Here is a 23507-nt window from a genome sequence, read left to right on the forward strand (position 1 = left end):
AGGAAAGTGGCTTTCACCAGGTGTGATAACACACACCTGTATCTCAGTACCCTGGAAACCTTTGGTAAGAAAATTGTAAGTTCAAGCTTCATAAATCTTCATTTATGAAGATCTCATCTCAAAAATAAAATGAAGCTGGGAATGGTGTTGCACACATGTAACCCAAATGCTCAGGAGGCTGAGGTTGGAGTATCACCTTGAGTTTGAGGCCAGCATGGTCAACAGAGTAAGTTCAATTCCAGTCTGACTACATAGTGAGACCGTGTCTCAAAAACTAAAAAAAAAAAATTATAAAGTAGTGAGGAAGGCTGTGGGTTCAACCTAACAAGGTAAGCCCTCTCCTTCAAAGCAGTGACTCTCTAGTGTGATGGAACTTCTTGGTGTAGAGAAAGTATTCCTTCTTAGAAAGAAAGAGTAGCTGGGAAATGATTATTCTTCTTTATGCCTTTTTGTATGTATGATCTATTTTGTTGAATCTTTCTTCAGAGCAGTTGTAAACCAATAATATTGAGTTCTAATTCTTTTAAAACCAGAAGGGACCAGATGTGGTGGCACATGTCTGCGATTATACCACTTGCGAGGCTGAGGCAGGAGGAACATTGTCAGTGTGAGGCCAGCCTGAAGTACATAGCAAGATCCCATCTCAAAAAAACAAATATAAAAAATAAAACCAGAAGAGGTCATAGAAAATTTGTCTGCTTCACTAATTTTATTTTAAAGAATGAGACTTCAAGATTGGAAGAACTGTAATGTTCTGGTTTCTAGAAATACAAATAGCTTTGCTAGAACCTAGATTTCCTGTTTATTCATTCAACCATTTGAGTGCGATTCTTAAAGAAGGAAGTGGTGATCACTACGAAGCAGTTAAGGATCTTTAAGCCAATTTTATTTTCTTTTTAATAACGTTACTTAACTGGTAGAAAAGTGAACTGCAATAGTTACTATTTTTGTATAGGAAGTCACTGGAATGAAGTCTTACATAAACCTTGGGAAAGGCTGAAGAAAGGGCAACTGCTAACCTTGACAGCCTTGATGACTTTAGGTGAGCTCACTGGTGGTTTAAGGAGAAGATGAATGATCAATCAAATCAGTCTCAATCATGATGGGAAAAACTGTATTCCTAGTCATGTCTTATTCAATGTGTTTATCCAGGTTTCAAGTAGAGACAAATGAAATATGCTTATCTTTATTTTGCAAAATGTAAAGGTGAGATAATGTCTTTTGAGCCTCTGGGTGAGACTAACTGTATCTGGTTAATCATACTTTACCTGGACAGTCTGTCTCCTTCACAAGCCAGATCGCAGACCTTATTCATTTTGGAATCCTTTAGGTTGATGCTTGGCATATAGTAAGTGATCAACAAATACTTATTCATCTCATACTGAATTGAGAGAATCATAATTCCAAGCCTCCAGAAAAATATAAGAAGGGGCCTATAAGCTAACCAGGTACTATTTAAAATATGCAAAATAAATTCATTTGGAAATCCTTTTAAAAATGATTGTACAAAAGGAGAGGGAAACAGTTAACAGTCGTTCAGCTAAAAAAGCTTCTCTCTCACTTCTTTCAGAGGTGGTTGCTGCCTTCAAGCTCACGCAGGGGCTGTCGTTAACAGTTGTGAAAAGGTAAGTGATTTCTTCAGTTCCTTTACAGAACTCTGGATCTCCAAGGTGTGGGACAGTTGCTATTAGTAGAGCGATGCATGTTATTTCTTCCTCCCTCCTCCCCTCCCCTCCTCCTCCCTCTCCTTGTCCTTCTTCTTCTTTTTCCAGAACCTAGTGGCCAACCTGACTGGGGACTCTGACAATGTAAAAAAGGAAATAAATAAAAGATCAGGGTATTTTAACCTGCAGACCAATAAGAGAGAAGGTTAGGGCTCGAAACTGGAAGCTCTTTTCAAATAACTGGACATCCCCGACTCCTCCAAAAACAAAAACAAAAACAAAAAACCACACACACACACACACACTCTCACACACACACACCCCATCAAATACTTGGACAGTGTTCATATTGGAAATAATGGAGACTGACTTTATTTTCCAAAGTACGGAGCTAAAACCAATAGAAATTGCAAAGATACAATATCCTGAGTCTTAGGACCATCCTGAAATAAAAGAGACGAAGCATCTTTTTTGGTGGGCGAAGTAATGCCATCTGGCAGCGGCGGAGGTTGGCGGTCGGCCTGCGATGTTCCCTCGAGGCACTTCTGTAACACTAGGAGAGATTAAAGGCCCTGGTTGTGAACCACGTAAACTCCGTCTCACTGTTCGTTGAGCATTGACTACGTATCTTGTAGTTACTCTTGAAAGTAACGGCTTATCGCCCCCAGTTGGTGACAACACTGTAATTGCTGTTTCTCTTCTCCAGACAAACTCAGGGAAGTAGGGCGGATAAAATTACATTAAGGAAGAGAAGGAATGGCGAGAAGCAGAGTTTTTCCGAAAATCTGAAGGCCGACTGTCTATTTACAAAGACACGTGTAACTATCACGTTTGGTGAGCTCTCCAAACGTTTTCTGATGACCGCTCCGCTTCTTATTCAAATTTTGCGACTCTCTTTCGGACTCGGGTCTACTCTATGGTACAGGACTCAGTCTTTCTAGCTCTCTAGTCCTCCAGTTTTCCTATCTATGGTTTCCGGGAGCCTAACCGGAAGCTCCCGCATAGAACGGGTTTGGGAGGCCGGAAGTTGCGCACTCATTACTCGCCCTTTCAAAATGCCGCCGAAGCCTTAGGTCCCGCGACTGCCACCCCCACCCTGGGCTCCGAGGGGGTGCACCTCATGGAGCAGCCGTAAGGTGTGGCTTTAGGGTTTCGTCGGCGGGGTGGCGGGAGGACGGAAGCGGGAGGCGGTAAGCGGCGGGGCAGGCGCGGTGCCGTCAGCCCTGCGGGCTGCGGAGCGAGGAGCGGGCCTGAGAAGCCTGAGGCGTGGGGTGGCGGCGTGGGACGTTCGCGCCAGGCGGAAGGAGGGCTGGTGGGGGCAGGGTTGTGAGACTGGGCCCCACGGAAGATACAGAGGGAGTGCAGTGAGACCAGCAGTTTACGGACCTAAAATGGGCGCAGAATTTCAAGGAATGCCGATGAACTCTGGACGAAGAGTGTTGGGAGAGAGAGACGGGAGAATGACATCGACGGGTGTTCAGCTTTAGTAATTTTTAAGTGTCGCAGGCCGGTTCCCTCATTTCAGTTGTCTTTTGAATAAAGCTCGTTTTAGGTCCACACCCAGACTTCCTGAGGCAGAATTAAGGGGGGGGATGGGACTCAGGAAAGAGGTGGTTGGTTCACCTCCCAATGATTCTTGTACACCCTAAAATTTAAAAACCACTTTTTTTGGAGACAGTATCTTGTCATGAATTTCAGGCTGTCCTTGAGTCTTGGACAGTCCTGCCTCAGCCTTCCGAGACCCTATCCCCTGCTTGAAAACCAGTTTTAAAGCACACCCCCAGACCGTGCTACTTCCCTTTTCTTTTATGAGGAAAGAGCTCTGTTCTGAAGCTCCCCTAAGCCTTGGGATGTTACCACGTGGGACGAATATCTGTCAAAAAAGCTTGGAACCTTTTGGTATTAAGGGTTACTACTCAGGGTTTAGTCTCTTTCACATCATTACTGATAGGAAAAGGTATTTTAGTTGAAAGGTATTTATTTCACAATACTCTGTTTCGTCATACTGGTTGAGATTGCAACTCTTTAAGAAAATGCAAAATACACTAGTGTATTAATTTAGCAGTCCAGCAGCTCCAATGAATTCCCTCAGTTTAGCTGTTAACTGCTTGATTTAATATTCTGGGTTTTTCTACATATTGACAGTTTTAAACCATATAAGGATCATTTTGTATTGTTCTGCACCAAAAGTTTTCCAAATAACATGATGGATCATGTTTCATAACCTATACATATATTCCCAGGAATTTATATAATGTTAGCTTACAGCATTGTGCTGCAGTTTTTTATAACCTGTTTCCCCTTGGTGTATTTTTCGGTTATTTCCTGGCTTGTTTTGCAAATTGTACATACAACTTTTTTATGTGTTTAGCAAACCTGGTAAGAACTGGAACATCTGAATAGTAGTGTTTGTGTTTGCTGTTGTTTTTGTTGTACTAGGATTTGAAACCACAGCCTTTGCCCTAAGTTACATCCCCAGCCCTTTTTAACTAAATTTTGAGACAGAATTTTGATTAGTTGCCAATTTGTCAGGGCTGGGCTCAATCACCTGCCTTTTCCTCTCAGAGTGCTGGGATTACAGGTTTGTGTCTCCATGCCCATCTAGTACTTTGTTTTTCAAAGAAAAAATTACTTTCTCATGTATTCAGTTTAAAGACAAAGAATAGTTTAATTGAGTTCCTTTCAGCTGTTATGACTTATTAAGAATATTGCTTTTGCTGCCTTCTGGTAAGTTTTAATTTTAGTCTTAAGATTATAGTTCTCAAAAGTAGACATTTGAAGATGGCGTGTAAGAGGCTGTTGCACTAAGTGTAGGGTTAGAACTCATTCATCATCACTGAGAGACTAAGGCTGTTCCTGCTGGCTTCAGTCTAGTAGAGACACACACAAAAAACAATGTTTTGTTTTGTTTTTGCTGGGGCTTAAACCTCATGTGTGCTAAGCATGATCTCTACTACTGACCAGTAAGCTACACCCTTAGCTCCAAATAAGTGTTTTTAATGAGTTGTTCTGGTATTACAGCTTCTGTTGGGAGAGTCAGAAAAGCCTTACTAAGGAAGTGACTTTTGATAAAATAAGATTTTTTGAGGCATAGGAAAAAGAGAAAGGACAAGTGCTAAAGCAGTAACTTTCAGGTTTTAACCATGATTCCCAATGAAAAAAATGAATAAAAAATTTTCAAATAGTACATGTTTTCAAAAGTATGTAATGATTACATTCATTGTGGTAAGTTGCCACATAACATCTTATTCCCTCCCCTCTCTATTTCTCAGTCCCCTTCCCATCTGCAAAAGATGTGTTTCCCAAATTTTACATTGTAGGGCTGGGAAGATGGCTCAGTAGGATAAGCGCTTGACTGGCAAATGCAAGGATCTGAGTTCAATCCCTGGTTCCGCCAAAAAAAAAATTTAAGTACTTTGGGGCTGAGGAGATGGCTTAGTAGAATAAGCGCTTTCCTGGCAAGCACAAGGGCCTGAGTTCAATCCCTGGTTCTGAAGAAAAAAGCAAAAAACACCCCCCCCCAATTTTACACTGTGACTTGTTAATTACAGGAAAGTAGTGGTTAAGAGTTCTTGCTTCTGTAGCCAGAGTGCTTGGACTCCATGATTTTGGGCAAGTTATGTACCTCTGTTTTAGTTCTCTCTTCTGAAAATGAGGGTACTACCTCACAGGAGCTCTGTAAGAATTAAATGAATTCTTTTATTATAATGTGCTTTAAAAAGTGCCTGAACAAAGGAGCTTAACTATAAGTCCTGGTTACTACTATATAACAAATAGGCTGCATGTACACAAATTTTCTGTTCTGTTCTATTGCTCATAGAGGCATGGTTAGGCCAGTTGGAGTACAATTTGCAGTTTTAAAAGTTGCTACCAAAAACCAGCTTTTACTGGGTAGTAAAAGGGAAAGGCAGATTGATAGGACTGCATTCGTTTAGCATGGTGGGGAGTGTTAGAAGCCGAGACTTGCGGAGCACAATGATGGAAAGGAAGTTAGGAATAAATCAAGAAGGGTTATATACACGTCTAGTGAGGCATGATTGTCTGGAATTGGAATGAGGAAAGGACTTTCCTCCCATTTTTTAGGCTTCTTGGTTAGGCTGTGAGCTGACATAAGGCATAGGGAGAGAAGCTGTATTGTCTGCAAATGCACAGAAATCCTCAGACTCAAAGAAGGGTCAGATATCTGAGCCATGTATATTCTCAGTAGCAGGAAAGTCATTAGGCTTGGGATTTGGGGAAGTGATGAGAGCACAAGTTATGGGAAATGTGGGGAGAATTTTTTTGGCAGACAGAAGTCTTATGTAAATGAAGTTCTGGTAAGCAGAGATACTCTTCTGATAGAGATTGGTCTTCTGATAGAGGTGGGTCGGTTGGCTCTCCCTCCCCACTCCCCATGCACTGGGGATTGATCCTATGGCCTTCATAGTGAACTACATCTCTGGACATTCTTAGTTTTTGACTGTGTTCTTGCTAAATTGCCCAAGTTGGGCTAGAACTTGTGAGCTTTCTGACTCAGTTTCTCAGAGTGCTGGAACTACAGGTGTGTACAGTCAGATTGCTTTTTTAGACATTAGTTTCTTTTATGCAAGGACAGTTTTGAAAGCTACTGTGATGTCTCCAGTTTCTCAGAGTAACCCAGTTCAAAATTTGCCAAAGAAGTGAAAGACACAGTGAAAGCCTGTTGTCCTTGCTATTCTGGGAGGCTAAGGTGGGAGGATTCCATTAGTCCAGGTGTGTTTTTTTTTTTTTTTTTTTTGGTGGAACCAGGGATTGATCTCAGGCTCTTTTGCTTGCCAGGGAAGCACTTACTCCACTGAGCCATCTCCCCAGCCCCTGAGTCCAGGTGTTTAATGCAAGCCTGACAACCTAGTGAGACCGTTATGTTTTGAGATGATGTGTATTGAGCCCCCAACATTATTGAGTCAGCTGTCCAGGTTCATGCAGTATTCACCTTTGCTTCAAATGCCCTGGAAAACTAGGGGATTTTGTCTACTTGGGTATCCCTAGTTCTGTTGCACTGTGAAATGAAGTGGTGAGATTGGCTTCTATTTTATCCCTCTTGTGAAACATTATAACCTTGAAAAGAATCCTTTTGGGAAGACAGTACTGGGATTAAACTCAGGGCCTTTCTAGGCTAGCCATTCATTCATTCCCTCATTCATTTTGGTTTTTTGAGACAGGGCCTCCCTATGTAGTTTAAGCTGGCTTTGAGCTCACTACGTAGCCTAGGCTGTCCTTGAACCTATAACCTCTTGCCTCAACCTCCTGAATGCTGAGATAACTTTGTGTGTCACTATGCTCAGCTCAGTGTTTTATTTTTTGTGGTACTGGGGGTTGAACCCAGGTCCTTGTGCTTGCCAGGCATGCCCTTAGAGCACTGAACTATCTCCCCAGCCCTAGGCTAGATCCTTTTGAGAACAAGTAAATAACACTGCAGAAAGGACTTTTGTTGTCTTTCATTTTATTTTTGTTTTTATTATATATATATATGTAAAAATATAATTTTATTTTATTTTTTTTTTTGCAGTAGTGGGGATTGAACTCATCTGTTGTCTTTCAAAAGCCAGCAAATTCTTTTGAACTCTTTCTGCTAATCCCTAGGATTTAATGTGAGCAGGAAAGACACATTTCTAAGAAGCTGAGCCTATTAGTGGTAACAGTTTTTTTAATGTTATGTGAGTGGGATGTTTTCCAAGACTACCAGGTTTTTTTTTTTTTTTTTTTGCATAAGACAAGTAGAATTTTTATGTAATGTTAGATTTGCTGTGTGGCATTCAATAGGGTAGTTAAAACGTATTCAGAGCAATATTTAAAAAAAAAATGTGGGGGCCCTGGCCCTAGCTCAGTTCTTTAGGTGCCAGAGAGATGGCTCAGTGGAATAAGTGCTTCCCTGGCAAGCGCAAGGGCCTGAGTTCAATCCCTGGTTCTGGAAAAAAAAAAAAAAAAAAAAAATGTGGTACTAGGGATTGAATCCAAGCTCTCACACATGGTAGGCAGATATTCTGCCAAGGAACCTACAATCTCAACCTTTTAAATTTTATTTATTTATTTTTGCGGACCTGGGGATTGAACTCAGGCCCTTGCACTTGCCAGGCAAGTGCTTATTCTACTGAGCTATCCCCCAGCCCCAGCCTTTTTAAATTTAGAAAAAATTTTTAGACCAGGTTTCTGTGGTGTTCAAGTTGGCCTCTAATTTGTGTTACTTTTTATTTTTATTTAAAAATTTTTTTTTATGTATTTGGTAAAAGATCTCAACTATGCAGCTCAGACTCATGGTGATCCTCCTGTTTTCAGCCTCCCTAGCGCTGGGATTACAGGTGTGTGCCACCACACCAGGACTTGGGGTTGGCAAGGCATGGGGTACTGGGGATTGAACCCTGGTCCCTGTGCTTGCCTGCAATGGTTTGTGATACTTTTGTCTCAGACTCCTTGTATAGCTGGGATCATAGTTGTGTGCACTTCTGCCTGGTTTTTGCCTCTCTAATGATACGTCATTTTTCCTTTAGACTAAACAGTATTTTTTTTTCATAATTTTATTGATAAATAGCAATGAGATAGTTTCAAATCAAATTGGTAGGACAGTTTCAATAATTAACACATTGCAAGTATTTTCTTTAGGTTAAAAAAAAAAATGGGGCCGGGGAGATGGCTCAGTGGAATAAGTGCTTCCCTGGCAAGCGCAAGGGCCTGAGTTAAACCCCTGGTTCTGCCAAAAAAAAAAAAAAAAAATGTTTTTGTCTTTTTGAGATAGGGCTTTGTTTTGTAGCGAACACTGGCCTTGACTTTAGTACATAGCACAAGCTGGCCTCAAATTTGGCCATGACCCAGCTTGAAATAATGGTCTTGATGGGGGAATTGAAAACATACAGATGGAGAGAAGAAATGGTTTAGAGTGACTTAGGAGTTAAAACTCACAATCTTTGGTGATGGACATGATAGTAGAGGAAAAGGGAGAAACCAGAATGCCTTCTAATCTTCTTAGTTGAGCAACTGAATGTAAATATTCACTAGCAGCATAGTGGAAGACAGTATACTTTTAGCTTGGGCAGTTATTTGACTAAGCCTTTGTTTTCTTCTATTCCTGTTATACTAAAAAGAATTACTGTAATTTTTTATTTAGTAGTTTACAAGTTGGCAGTCAGGGCAGCCTAGGATAGTGTTAGATAAAATAGCATACACATTGAGATACATGTTAATTTAAGTATTTAGTTAAGCTTAGAAATGAATACTCAGTGGTGGTGCACACCTGTAATCCCAGCATTTGGGAGGCTGAAAAACAGGAAGGATCACTGCAAGTCTGATCTGTGTAGTGAGACCCTATATACCCTGTACGAGATACATTTAAAAAAAAAAAAAGGAAGAAACAAATATACAAAGGCTTTTATACCAAGTGGAAAAGAGACAAATCTTACTTTGAATTCAAAGCTTGGCAGCTGGTTTCATTTTCACATATGTACTTGATCAGTATTCTCCTATTTTAAAATCTTCCACTCAACCAAGCAATCAAGATTAATTTCTGGTTCGAGTATCCATGGACTTTACCTGCTTCCCCATGGCATAACTCTTCCACCAGTTGTTAATCAATGAAACTCTCACTGGCTTAAATTCTTCAGAGCTTCCAAGAGGCTGGTTCCTGTTCCTACCAAGATGCTGAACTACTAGTATGTCCCCTGGCTCTCTTTCCCCCAGATTATCTCTGGAGGAGCTGTAAAGGGAAAGTACTGTGTAAACAGGTGTGTGGTGGGGGCTGGTTCAAACTGGTGGAACTAGAGAACTGGCTAGAATCAAAGTAGGCATGGTTGTGAGAATAAAACCATGGGGGATGGAACTGTTGGAATATTGCTGAGGTTATTTTCTGCTTTCTTACCTTGCAATTACCTTATCTTTTCCTGCACCTGCCGTGTACACAATCTTAGTCTAGCTCCTCTTAAGTATAAATGAGGCTTTACAGACACCCATTTTTGAGAGGAGCTGAGAAAATAACTGCAGTTAGGTAATTCCCTCTCCTCTTCCTTCTTCCCCTTCTATTCTCCCTTCCTTCTCCCCTTCCTCTTCTTCCTCTTCTCCTCTTGTTTTTTCTTCCTTTTCTTTCTTTTTTTTTTTTGCAGAACCGGGGATTGAACTCAGGCCCTTGTGCTCGCCTGGGAAGCACTTATTCCACTGAGCCATCTCCCCGGCCCTTCTTTCTTTTCACAAGGGAATAAGCCAGTAAAGCCCTGATCTGAGTGGAGATTGCAGTGGTTCATCATTCTTCATGGAGGTTATGTTCCAGACACCCTTGTAATAAGTAAAAATTAGCAAAGTAGTGATGCTATATTTATTTTTGTGTGTGTGTGTGTGTGTATATATATATATTTTTTTTTTTTTTTTTTTTTTAAATTTAATTTTTTTGTGTGTGGAACCAGGGATTGAACTCAGGCCCGTGGACTTGCCAGGGAAGCGCTTATTCTACTGAGCCATCTCCCCAGCCCTATTTGTATATATTTTAAGGCTTTATAAATCCTTCCCACACTCTTATAAACCTTTCCCACACTTTTAAAAGCACGTCTAATGTTCTTAACCATGTCCTAAACTCATAGACCTGTGTAATTTTTTTTTTTTTGGCGGAACCAGGGATTGAACTCAGGCCCTTGTGCTTGCCAGGGAAGCACTTATTCCACTGAGCCATCTCCCCAGCCCTAGACCTGTGTAATTTTAACAACATATGTATTACATATACTGTACTGTGAAATACCATGATATAACAAAAAAATCTGTGATCAATAATTTAGATGAATATTTTTTGAAAACCCATGAAACAGTGAGTCTGCCAAAGTTCAACCATGAAAAATGAGGGACTACTGTATAGGGAGGAAGAGTGATTGTGGTCTGAACATCTAGTATAGTGATCATTTCCTTCCTTCCTCCAGTTTACTGGGGGTGATGTGCACTGAATTTCCTCCATGTACTTTGCTTGTCAGTATAGGTGAGCTCCACCAGAAAAATAAGACAGTTGGAAAGCACAGATATTTTAGTTGAGATTTACTTTATTTATTTTGTCTCTTTTTTTGTGGAACCGGGGATTGAACTCAGATCCTTGCGCTTGCCAGGGAAGCACTTATTCTACTGAGCCATCTCCCTGGCCCTATTTTGTCTTTCTTGTAATTGATTTTAGTTGAAGTTTGTTTTCTGGTTGTTCTACCACTGAACTAAATCCTGAGTCCCAAGAACACAGATATTTTAAGAGAAAACCAATATCTAGGTTTCTTTGGAACAGAAATATTAGAACAGATGGACCAAGAGAACGATAAAGGCCAGGGAGATATCGTTAAAGTTAGAACGATAGAGGCCAGGGAGATGGCTCAGTAGAATAAGTACTTCCTTGGCAAGCGCAAGGATCTGAGTTCAATCCCTGGTTACACCAAAAAAAAAAAAAAAAAAGACCAGTTGTCATCCCAAAAGAAATGAAGGTCAGTATTAAGGACTTGAAACAAGGGGGCAGGGGAGATGGCTCAGTAGAATAAGCACTTCCCTGGCAAGCATAAGGGCCTGAGTTAAATCCCCACTTCTGCCAAAAAAACCAAAAACGAACTTGAGAAACAAGATAAGCAGGAGTTTAGAGAAACATATATTAGGCATAAAAAGCACAGATGGTTGGAAAAAAAAGAAAAGAAAAATGAGTTACCTGTGGAATGAATATAAAGGACAAATAAAAATCAGGGTAAGGGAAAAAAATACAAAGGAAATGGTAAGAGATAAGTGTAGTAGATGTAGAAGAACTCACATCAGATTTCATAAGGGTTTTCGGGAAATACAAATGTAAAGAAGGAAGTTCTTGAAGAGATAGTAGAATAATTCTCTTTAGAATTAAAAAAAAAACCCTCAGATTGAAAGATTTTGTAAGAGTGCAAAAGATGACAGATCAGGAATACTTAACCTTAACATGGTAGTCAAGACAACTAGAGCAAAATCAGTAGAGGTGCAGAACAGATCATATACAAGGGAACAAAACTGAATTGATAACAGTTTTTAGCGGCATCACCCAAGAGGATAGGTGTATTTCAGAGTAATGAAGTCTAGAATTTTATTTAAATATTCATTTAAATGTGGAATGACAAATATATATTCTCAAGTGTATGAGGTCTTAGAAACTGCTAAAGAGCTGTGTTGAAGACAGCGCTGAGTCCAACCCAAAAACTTGTAAAAGATACATGAAATGAAGGTGACTAGATTTCTTCCTTTTTCTTTCCTCTTTCCTCTTTTTTCTTTTTTTTTTTTTTTTTTTTTGGGGGGGGGTGTCTTTTTGAGACGGGGTCTCCCTATGTAGTTCAAGCTGACCTTGAGCTCACTTTGTAGGTAACCCAGGCTGGTCTCGAATTTGAAACAATCTTCTATCTTAGCCTCCCAAGTGCTGATAGATTTCTTGTATTACTTATTGCCTTAAAGGCTAAGGGAGAGAGAGAAAAAAGCAAGCTACCTGTATCTGGAATGTAAACTTCAGATGATATTCTGCTGAATTTGAGTTCTTAATGAAGGTAAGTACATATTTTTTGGCAGAACCGAGGATTGAACTCGGGCCCTTGTGCTTGCCAGGGAAGCACTTATTCCACTGAGCCATCTCCCCCGCCCCAAGTCAGTACATAGTAAAAAACACTAAAAAAAGGGCAATTTAGAATGCAAGAAACATACATATATACTAATCAGATTAAAGGACTGTACTCACCAGTTAAATAGTAAAAATTGTCATATCAATCTTTAAGTACTCAAGGTACATGCGTTTTATAAAGGGCATACCAAAAGTTTTTAAGAATACGTGAAGAGTGGCAATAACAGATTAGGAAGACAGACATAGAGATACTAAACAAAAGAAGGTTTGTGTGATGATACTGATGGAGAAAATGAGCTCAAGACAGCATGTTTTATGTGGGGTAGAAAGTTATTATTACATTATGAGTACTACATAATGACAGTTTGGCAAGAAAATACAATTTAAACCATAATGCCTATGATTACAAACCGTTAAAATGGATGCAGCAAAATTGGTAGAATCTCATTTCCTAAGCAGACAAACTCAGAGCCATAGTTGAAAATTTCACTGTCTCTTATTTGTAGATCATGCTGACACATTAGCAAAGATACATAAGCTTTTTATCAACAAATTTAACTTGCTGAACAGTTTGCAAACATTAGTTACAGAATTGATACCCACCAGGCCATGTTGAAAGCCTTAACAATTCTAGAGCTGTATTCCATATAGACAGTGTTCTCCCCACACAGCAGCTGGATCAGAAGTTCATCACGGAAAAAAGAAAAATACCATATGCATAAAGCATAGTCACATAACTCATAAATTTCCAGGGATTGAACTCAGGCCCTTGCGCTTGCCAGGCAAGTGCTTATTCTACTGAGCTATCTCCCTGGCCCCAATTTAAAGAATTATTTTATTTATTTATTTTTTGGTGGAACCGGGAATTGAACTCAGGTCCTTGCGCTTGCCAGGGAAGCACTTACTCCACTGAGCCATCTCCCCGGCCCCTAATTTAAAGAATTAGTGTAAAGATTTATTAAAAATGAGTACACATACATATGAGCTGAATCAAAAAACGGTTCTAAGACATACTCAATAGTATAACCCCATATTCTTAGTTACTTGAGAGGCTGAGGAGCGAGGACTAATTGAGCTCATGAATTGGAGACCAATCTGGGCAACAGCGAGACCCCAGAATTAAAAAAAAAAAAGTTCAGAATGGGTAATCTGTAGCTTTAAACACTCAAGGAATAAGTAACTTTAGAAAGTAGGAAATGGGGCTGGGGAGAGTAAGTGCTTGTGTGGCAAGGACAAGGGCCTGCGTTCAATCCTTGGTTCCACAAAAAAAAAAAAAAAAAAAAAAAAAGTAGGAAATGACTAGAATAAATGTGGGAAAAATAGAAGAGGTGATTAAAAAGAGTGAATATTGGAAAGAAACAAAAAAGTAAAGAAAGTCAAAAATTGTTTTTATTGGGGGAAAAGTGGTTCTTATTTTTCTGTGTTTAAAAACTTCTAAAGCAAGGATTTCTGGTCTGTTACAAGACTGAAAGAGCTTCACTTGTAAAATGTATTATTATCCAAGCAAGGTTTGATGATGCATGCTTATAATCCTAGCTCTCTGGAAGTTTTTGTTTGTTTGTTTATTTATTTATTTATTTATTTATTTTATTTTTGCGGTACTGGGGATTGAACTCAGGACCTTGCGCTTGCCAGACAAGTGCTTATTCTACTGACCTATCTCCCCAGCCCTCTGGAAGTTTGAGACCAGAGGGTTGCATATTCAAGTGCAGCCTGAGCAACCTGAACTCGGGAGCTTGCAACCAGTGTGGTCAGCATAGGGAGACCCTTTCTCAGAACAAGAAAAAAGATAATAGGGACAAGAAAGACATTTTATGATTTAAAAAATTTTAAATTATACATTGAATTTTATTTTTATTTTTATTTTTTTGACTGTACCAGGGATTGAACTTAGGACCCTGTGCTTGCCAGAGAGGGACTTACTCTATTGAGCCATCTCCCCAGTCCTATATATTGAATTTTTTAAAAATTTTTTTGCGGAACTGGGGATTGAACTCGGGTCCTTGCTCTTTCCAGGGAAGTGCTTATTCTACTGAGCCATCTCCCTGGCCCTTTTTTATGGTTTTTTTTCATTGAATTTTATTTTATTTTTTTTGGCAGAACAGGGGATTGAACTCAGGCCCTTGAGCTTTCCAGGCAAGCGCTTATTCTACTGAGCTATCTCCCTGGCCCCTGAATTTTATTTTTAAAAAAATTAAAAAAGAGAATTTTTTTTTTGCATTTTTAGGGAAGGGTCCACAGGGTGTTCAGGGTCTCACTACTGGTCAGACTTGTAGTGATCCATTGTTTTTTTTTGTTCGTTTGTTTTTTTTATATTGGTGTGTGTGTGTGGCCAGCTCAGCCCACCAGGGGGCGGGGCTGGCTGGCATGTGGTGCTGGGGGAATTGAACTGCGGTCCCTGTGTTTTGCTAAGCTTGTTCCAAGTAGGTGCTTTAGACCACTGAGCCATCTCACCAGCCCGTGATCCACTGTTTACAGCCCCCAAGAGCTGGGATTATAGGCGGGTGCCAAAAAGCCCAGTCTCATTGCCATCTCAGCATGCCCCGGGGGTGGAGCCATACATCTAAGCTGATGCATAATAAAAGTTACATTAATAGAGTATCATGTGATTTTAAAGCATGTACACAGTGTATTTAAAAATCAGATTACTCAATATTTATACGTACTCAAAATCCTAGCTTTGGTTTTTTTTTTTTTTTGTTTTTTTTTTTTGTGGAGCCGGGGATTGAACTCAGCTTGCCAGGGAAGCGCTTATTCTACTGAGCCATCTCCCCGGCCCTCTTTGTTGTTTTTGATTTGTTGTGCTAGGGAGCTGGGCATGCTCATGCATGCCTGTAATCCCAGCTCTTGGGAGGCTAAAATAGGATTGCCATGAGCTTGAGGCCAGGTTGGGCTACATAGTAAATTCAAGGTCAGTCTGAATTACAATAATGAGTCTCTGTCTCAAAATTTTTTTTTCTTTATTCTCTGCTAAGGATGCAACCCAGGGCCTCCCAGTGTCCCATTCCCTAGTTTCTTCAAGTATTCAACAAAAGCTGTGTTGAATATAGTCTTAGTGGAGAAGACAAAGAGCCATTCAAAGCAAAGAATGACTATTGAAAAGTAGAAGAAAGCACCTGTTTAGATATACGCAGGGGCCCAGGGTTTGATCCTTGGCACCAGCCCTGCCCCTGGGGTGCACTGAGACAGCAATTGAGACTGGGCATGGTGACACGTGCCTGTAATCCCAGCACTTGGGAGGCTGAAAAGCAGGATCACTACAAGTCTGATTTGTGTAGTGAGACCCTATATAGCCTGTACTAAATATATAAAAAATAAGAAAGAATAGAAGAAACTGTGGTGTGCTTAGTACTTGTGTACCTGCAGTTCAGTCCCCAGCAGATGAGGAGGGGGAGAGGAGAGCAATCATTCATTATGTTTAAAGTCAAGGGGCTGGGGAGATGGCTCAGTAGAATAAGCACTTGTCTGGCAAGTGCAAGGGTCTGAGTTCAATCCTCGGTTCCGCCAAAAAAAAAAAAAAAAAAAAGTCGAGTGAAAGATGCCTCATATGTGTATTCAACACTGTGTTGATGGCCTTAAGCAGTATATGTAAGACAATAGAGACATGAGAACTACAAAGCACAGAGCACCTGTTGTTTTGGCTACTCTTGGGCGGTGAAGAAGTAAGAGTGTACGTTCTAGGCAGGGCAAGTTTGAAACTAGCCTGAGCAACAAAAACCCAGTCTCAAAGGACTTGGAAAAGAAAGAATAAACTTTTGCTGTTTGTCTATGGTAAGATTGTTTAGGATCTACAGACAAATATAGAAGTAATTACTTAAGTTTATCGAGATCACTGGATACAAGATTAATGAAATTCATTTGTTCTCTGCCAAACCAGAACATGAACTTTAGAAACAATACATATATGCAAAACCTTTAAAAGGAAAATTATGAAAATTTTTTAGGAAACAATGTCCTTAATAAAGGAACATGTATATGAAGCACTTTACTGTCGTTTCATTCAAGATCTCGGTATTTATGAAATATGATAGTAAAATTTTTGTGGAAGACTTTATAGTCTAATAAAGTCCTTTTTTTTGCAGAACTGGGGATTGAACTCAGGCCTTTGCGCTTTCCAAGGAAGCGCTTATTCTACTGAGCCATCTCCCCAGCCCCTTTCTAAAAAGGCACGTGAAAAGAGCTTGTCCTCCCAGATAGCCAGACTTCTTAGAGGATATAGTGTCCAAATGTATTAACATTGAAGAGTTGGTGTAGAACAGAATAGTCAGACACTGGTGTATGTGTGGAAAATCTGATACATATTAGAGGTGACTGCTAGTAAAAAAGCATATTCAACAAATTGCCCTAGGCTATCCTTGTGAAAGTAAAACAAAATAGAAAAAAAAAAAAATCCACTCCAAACTAAAGGATTTAAACAGCATAAAGTTTAAGAATGTTAGTAGATTCTGCTCACCTTGAGTGCATAGGCGAATATAAGATTTTGGGGAAGTAAGTGATTGCTTGTAATGTTTTGTATTACTCATAGCAGTAAAAGCAGAGAAAAATATGTTTTTCACATTCAGTATAATATCAAAATCAAAATGAATAAACAATACACTAAACTTGGAAGTTTATATAGGAGTGAAATAAGGCAGAAACAGAAAATTACATGTATATGAGCTGAAAAGGGCAGGCACATGCCTAGACAGAGGCAGTGGTGGTTACTAGGTGCTGGGAAAGGGGCAAAAGATTTATCGTAGTGGGTAAGGAGTTTCATTTGGGGCTAATGAAAGAGTTCTGGAAATGGGTACTGGCAATGGTTGTATAGCCATGTGAATATACCTAATGACACTGAATTGTATTTTTAAAAGTGATTAGATTGGTAAATTTTGTTACAGTTTACCATGATGAACATTTAAATGAATTAAAGTGACAGTTATTTTAGTGAAATAGTAACCTCAAGTTACAACTTTACTGCCTTTATTTTTTTTTTTTTTAAAGAACAACTAAAGATAACAAACCTTTTAGGAATCCATTTTGATTTAGTAAAGTGTGTAAGGAAACCAAGGAAATAAAAACATAATGATTGTTATAGAAAGGTAGGAGAATGGGATAGGAGTAATACTGTTAAACGTTACTTGTTCAGGTCCTACTTTGTGGGTGCTTATTAAATTATTAGAGATAATTGAGTAAAACTATGCTGTTGTAAGCCCAGTGTGGTGGTGGCACAGGCCTATAATCTCAGTACTGTTTGGGACATTGAAGCAGAAAGATCTCAAGTTTGAGCTTAGTCTGGGCAATTTAGCAACTTAGACCCTGTCTGAAAAAAAAAGGGCTGGAGAGGTAGTTTACCATGAAGGCCCTGGGTTTCTTATTGTACCCCTTCCCCAAAAAGGCTATATATGTGTGAACAGTGAGATTATGTACCCAATAAAGGGTAAAAATTTTTGTTTTAATTTTTAATTTTTTTAAAATTTTAATTAATTATTATTATGATTTTTTTTTTTTTTTTTGAGGCAGGATTTCACTATGTAGTTTGGGGTGTCCTAGAGCTCACTATGTAGTTCAGGCTGGCCTTGAACTCTTGGTGATGATCCCCCTGCCTCAGTTTCCAAATGCTGGGATTACAAGCATATACTACCAAGCCTGGTGCTAATTCTGTTTGTTTGTTTTCACATGTAGAGGAGAAAAATATTGCTAAAGAAGCATTTATAGAGCTTGTTAATGTGAAATCTGACTAACAGTTTACTAATTCTGTGAATGAGGTAAATATAGTAGAATGTATGCTTCCCTTCATCTTTAAAATATACATCATTGGGTTTAGATATGAAATAAGATTTATACAAATAAATAGGTACCTGTACAAAGTAAATTCAAGTCCGCATTTTTTTGGATTATACAATGCTATGTAATAAACTATTTATTTATTTAGAGAAAGGGTCTTGCTGTGCAGTTTGCTATGTAGCTCAAGCTGGCTTCAAACTTTTGGCCATCCTTCTGCTTCAGCCTTCTGAGTGCTTGGGCTACCATGCCCAGCAGCACACCCAAAATTTAGTGAGTTGAAACAGCCATTTTATTTCTTAGGATTCTCTGGCGGCCAGGCTGAGTTGGACAGTCCTGAGTGGCTGGTCCATCAAGTAGCTGCAGTCAGGTGGTATCGGATTAGGCTGGAACATGTGTGGTTCTTTGAAGGGCATAGCTTCAAGTCTTGGGTTCAGCTGGATGGCTTGGCCTTTCCCTCTTCATACAGCCTTTTCATATAGTCTCTAATAAGATAGTCAGGTTGCAGGGACCTTTGAAAGCATCAGAGATTGCTGAGGCAGATTGACTGGAGTTTGAGGCCAGCCTGGGTTACATAGTGAGTTCAAGGCTATTCTCAATTACATAGACCCTGTTTAAAAAAATGTGTAAAAATTAAGAATAATAGTAAATAAAAGCACCAGAAATAAAGCTGCCTGACTAGAATTGGTGCCTTGTCTATGTATTCCATTGATTAACTTCAAGTTGTAGGAGGCCACTGCAATGATGAGGTTCTTTGGGAGCCATTTTTGAAAACCATCCACACTTTTTTTTTTTTTTCCTGTATTTTAGGGAAGGGTCTACAGGGTGTTCAGGGTCTCACTACCAGAATAGAATGGACTCAAGTGATCCACCTGTTTACAGCCTCCCAAGAGCTGGGATTACAGGCATGAGCCACTATGCCCAGTCTCCACACTATTGTTAGTATTTTATTGTTTCCACTTCATTATTATATGCTTATGATACATAACAAACACTGTGCATTTATCCTGGGAAATTGGTACATACATACTACATCTTGATCCTTTTTACTGCTTCCCCGCCCATTACTATTAATGTTACCATCCACCATGTCGCTATGCCGTGTTGCCTTAAAGTTGCCAGCTGGAAGTGCTGGGAATATATGCATTAAATAGGTACATAATATATACATATGGACAGATGTATATTGTTGTGGTGCTGTGGATTGAACTGAAGGCCTAGGGCCTGCAGAAGGGAACTTTTAATAGATTTTTTTTTTCCCATTACAGATAGTTTACTTCATCAAATGTCCTAGAACATCAACTGCTACCCCCACCTCTCAGCGAGAGGTGAAGGGACTGAATCTGAAGGTGCTGGTACCTGGAGGTCAAGTCAGTTACATTCCCTTAGGCAAGAGGAGGAGGGGTCCAGTCCAGGAAGGAACGGAACAAGCCTGGACAAGTCTAGGGTTTCCTCTCTGGACTGTTCTGTGTGCTATAAAGACCCCAGCACATCTGTACATGTGAGTGGTGGTTTGAGGCAAAAGGTTTCTCCATTTCTTCAGAGCGAGTTTTGAATAAATCTTTTTTCTTTTGTATTAAGATAAATACTTCTCTGGTTTGTTCAGCGGTGAGAAAATAAACCTGAGTATGAAATTTAAGTGACCTGTATGTAACACTAGCACCAGAATATATTAATGAACAGGGAAATAAAAATTTCTATGCACTTTGAGCTTTTTTCAATGTAAGTAATTAAAAAATATGGTATATTAGTTGGTAAGAGTGGTAAAGAAAAAGCAAAGAAGGAGATAGAGAATACTGAGACTTGGGATTTGCATTTTTAAAAGTGGATCTTTACAGCTGAGTGTGTGCCTATAATCCTAGCACTCTGGAATGCTGATCCTCAAGGATTCCAAGTTTGAGTCCAGCGTGAGCAATTTAGCAACTCTGAAACACAGTCTCAAAATTTCAAAAGAAAGCTACTTTGGAATTTCAGGGGGTGCTGTCTTTTTGTATGCTAATGACTACTGGCTGTCAGCCTCTAGGTGCTGTGGGTTGGGGACTACTCACCAAGAAAATTGTGGTGGGATTACTGGCAGCATTAGTGGTGGTCTTTTCAGCCCCATCCTTCCAACTGTGGTGGGGAGGTAGGAAGAGGTGGGGCCTGATAAATTGATCTAATGCCACTGAGGCCTACCAATGTATATTCTGTAACTGTATCCTTGAGCATGGTTTGCCCATAGAGAGTGTGGAAACTTCACAGTCATGAAGCACTCCCTGTGCACCTCCATCAGGTCTGCATTGTTAATCCTGTAATAAACTTAAGTGTGATTCCCTAGGTTCTGTAAGTCTAACAGATTCATCAAACCTGAGAGGATCAGGTGCATTTGTAGCCAGTCAGTTAAGCACAGCCATTGGAAATGGGGCAGTCTTGAGGGACAGCCCAGAACCTGTGAGATTGGATGCTATCTCCAAGTAGAATTAAGGGACACCGAGGCATAATGGTGTATGCCTATAATCCCAGTACTCAGGAGGGTGAGGCAAGGGGATCACCTGGAGTTCAAGGCCCACCTGAACCGCTGCATAACAAGACCCTGCGTCAAAAAAGGACACCCAACCCAGGTCCCTTGCAGAATTGGTTGTCATACTTCTTGGTGACCACAGATCATAGAAATCATTATTATTATTTTTTTTTTTGGTGGAACTGGGGATTGAACTGTCAGGCTCTTGTGCTTGCCAGGCAAGTGCTTATTCTACTGAGCTATCTCCCCGGCCCCTCATAGAAATTTTCTATGTGATTGTAGAGTGAGAATATAGGAGAAACTGAGTTTATTTTTATGTTCTCTGAGGTGATCCACTTGAGTTGTGGCCCACTCCTGTAACCTCAATTATTCAGGAGGGTGAGACAGGAAGGTCTCAAATTTGAGGTAAGATAGGACAGGCAAGTGAGTTGCCTGCCTCTTGAAAGGAGGGAGAGATGGAGGAAAGGAGGAAGGAAGGGGAGGGGAGGGGAGGGAAGAAAGTCCAGTGGCAGAGTGATTGGCTAGCATGGGCCAAGACTTGGGTTCAATTCCTAGTACCATAAGAGAGGAAAAAAAGATGGATTAGTATAGTAATAGTGGGAGTAGTGAAAAGCGGCTAGATTTTGGATGTTTTCTGGAACATAAAACTATGAACTGGGTGTGGAATGTAATGATGGCTTCAGGCTTATTGACTTGAGCAATTGGAAGGATGGAATTACTGTTTACTGAGACTGTGGAGACAACAGGACTGGCAAGTTTTAAGAATGAGACCGGTTTAATTTTTGTAAGGTTTGAAATGCTTTAGAAACCAGCTTTAAAGGGAGTGTAGTGGTGTACCTCTATAGCCCAGCACTCTGGAGGCTGGGACAGGAGGATCTCTGATTTTGAGGCAAGCCTGGTGTGTATAGTGTGTTCAAAGCCAGCCTCAACTGCATGGGGAGACCTTGTCTCGAAAAGAAAAGAGAAAAAAGCCAGCTTTAAAGCTGTAAGTTATGTCCTTTTGACTTCCCATTTTGTAGCAAGGGAAACTGATGGGGTAGGGAGCAATTTGTGTACTTTGTTTTAACTAAGCCTTAGAAGAGTAAGGGATCTTGTTTGTTTAGCAGTGCGTGTGAGTTTTTCTAGGTTCCTGTCACACTTTCCCTGATGTGGCTTAAGTCACATTTTCATGACCAGCAGTTAGTTGAATGTCACCTATTTCTTAGAAAAAGACTTAAAGGGAAACTCAAGTTTACTTGAAAATTTTATTTTCCTTCCTTTTATATGTATTTTAGGAGAAAAAGAAGAGAGTAAAAACATTTAAGCTTTATTTTAATTTATGTTGCATCTTTTCCCTAACGATACATGTCTGTCTTGGTTTAATGCCATTTTGTAGGCTTCTGGTTGACCTGCTTTTTTATTTTTTATTTTTAAAGGTTACCTTGGAGGGCCACATTAACTGATATTAAAAATGTTGACTCTCACTTTTCTGCTTCAGTGCCTCTTGGAGACAAGTTCCAACATGTTGCCAAGAGGAGGTTTCCTTAAGTGCTCAGGGACTTTTATCCTGATAATTCTCCAGCTCTGCAGTCTCTGAGAGGTGCTCTTGAGCACCACCTAAAGGAGGACATAATATACCATCTGATCAGTAGCTCTAGGAAGTAGTGAGAAATAAATGTGACCTGACCTGGAACATTATTCATTATCATCAGTGTGAGGCTGGAGCATGCCCAAACCTGTTGCTGTTTAAGGCTTCACTTGAGGAGTAGTAGACGGTTCTTATTTAAGCACTCTAGGATTTTGCAGTTTTTTCTAAGCTAGAAAATAGTAGGTATGGAGGACTTCAGTGTGGGTGTAGAGTGCTGTGATACATGTGTTACAGTGTTTTTGTTTTTGCTTTTTTTTTTTTTTCTTGCTGCCTGCTTTGTAAATGCTAAAGACAGCTTGTATGGAAATGTGTGTGTGTATATATATATATGTATATATATATATATATTTTTTTTTTCTTTTAGTTGTATCAACAAGCTGAGATATCTTCACTGCCAAAATGACATCATATTCCACCTCTGCCCAGTGTTCAACATCTGAGAGTGCCTGCAGGATCTCTCCAGAGCGAATCAATCAGGTAGATCATTTGTGACCGTTTTTGTATGTCTTATAAATTTTTAAGAAATTGAATTGAGGCATATAACTACAATTGTAGGTTGTTCAAAATAGTAATTTGGAAAACTAGCAGTGTGTTTTAGGTTAGACGTGGGTAGTAGAGAGTTTGGGGCCAAGTTTGGTGAGTTTGTTTTCTGTCTTTTTCATTTTGTCGGACTTTGTTTAATCTCAGCACTCTTAAGAGATTGAGATAATAAATGAGTTTGAGCTCTGGGTGACTTAGTAAGACCTTACCTCAAAATTTTATTTTACCTTATTTTTTTCCTTTTTGGGTTTTTGAGACATGGTCTTGCTATGTAGTTCAGGCTAACCTTGAACTTACTATGTATCCCTGGCTGAATCAAATTGTTGGCAGTCTTCTTGCTTCAGCCTCCTGAGTGTGGAGTTATAGCTGCAAGTATAGATGTGTACTGCCACACTAGGCTTCTATCTAAAAATTCTAAAAAGGGCAGGGGATATAGCTCCATGCCACAGTGCAGGGTAGGTTGAGGACCTTGTACAAACCCATATCCTAGATGAAAAAGATTTAAATGTAAAAATGGAATACGTATTGGGAGAAAAATGTATGAAACTTTAGAATTAGAATGAGGGAGGTCTTAAAATGAAACCGATGATGTTATAAGAGGAAGACAGAAATATTTAACCATACAAAATTAAAAAAAAAAACAAAATTGTATACTATGGACACATGGCATTGCCACTGTGGAAGAGTGCAACAATTCTAAGCTGATGCTGGCTGTGTATTGTGAGTCTGGGTTGAGATAGCAGCCATGGTCACTCCTGGGTTCCTGAGGATGCCTGGATGGATGCTTATCTTAGGTGTTTAGAAGTGGTGTGAGGCCGGGGAGATGGCTCA

At 39.8% G+C, this 23507-nt stretch overlaps 1 protein-coding gene across 7 annotated transcripts in view; it reads left to right on the forward strand.

The window, feature by feature from the left end:
- Nucleotides 1-2678: 2678 nt before the first annotated feature.
- Mdm4 (MDM4, p53 regulator) overlaps nucleotides 2679-23507 on the forward strand; it is a 44988-nt gene continuing 24159 nt past the window's right edge. For 4 of the 7 annotated variants that reach the window (XR_002819528.1, XR_002819527.1, XM_004625401.2 and 1 more), the window contains exons 1-2: nucleotides 2713-2800; nucleotides 22501-22613. Coding sequence is in view for 3 of the 7 variants with exons in the window: in XM_004625401.2 (XP_004625458.1) it covers nucleotides 22536-22613 (78 nt within the window). In the remaining 4 variants the exon portion in view is untranslated. Of the gene's footprint in view, nucleotides 2801-22500; nucleotides 22614-23507 lie in introns of those variants that run through there. The other 3 variants (XM_004625400.2, XM_023708416.1, XM_023708411.1) reach the window with 3 other exon arrangements.

The sequence above is a fragment of the Octodon degus genome, unplaced genomic scaffold (assembly GCF_000260255.1).
Source record: "Octodon degus isolate 3935 unplaced genomic scaffold, OctDeg1.0 scaffold00009, whole genome shotgun sequence".
Taxonomy (NCBI): domain Eukaryota; kingdom Metazoa; phylum Chordata; class Mammalia; order Rodentia; family Octodontidae; genus Octodon; species Octodon degus.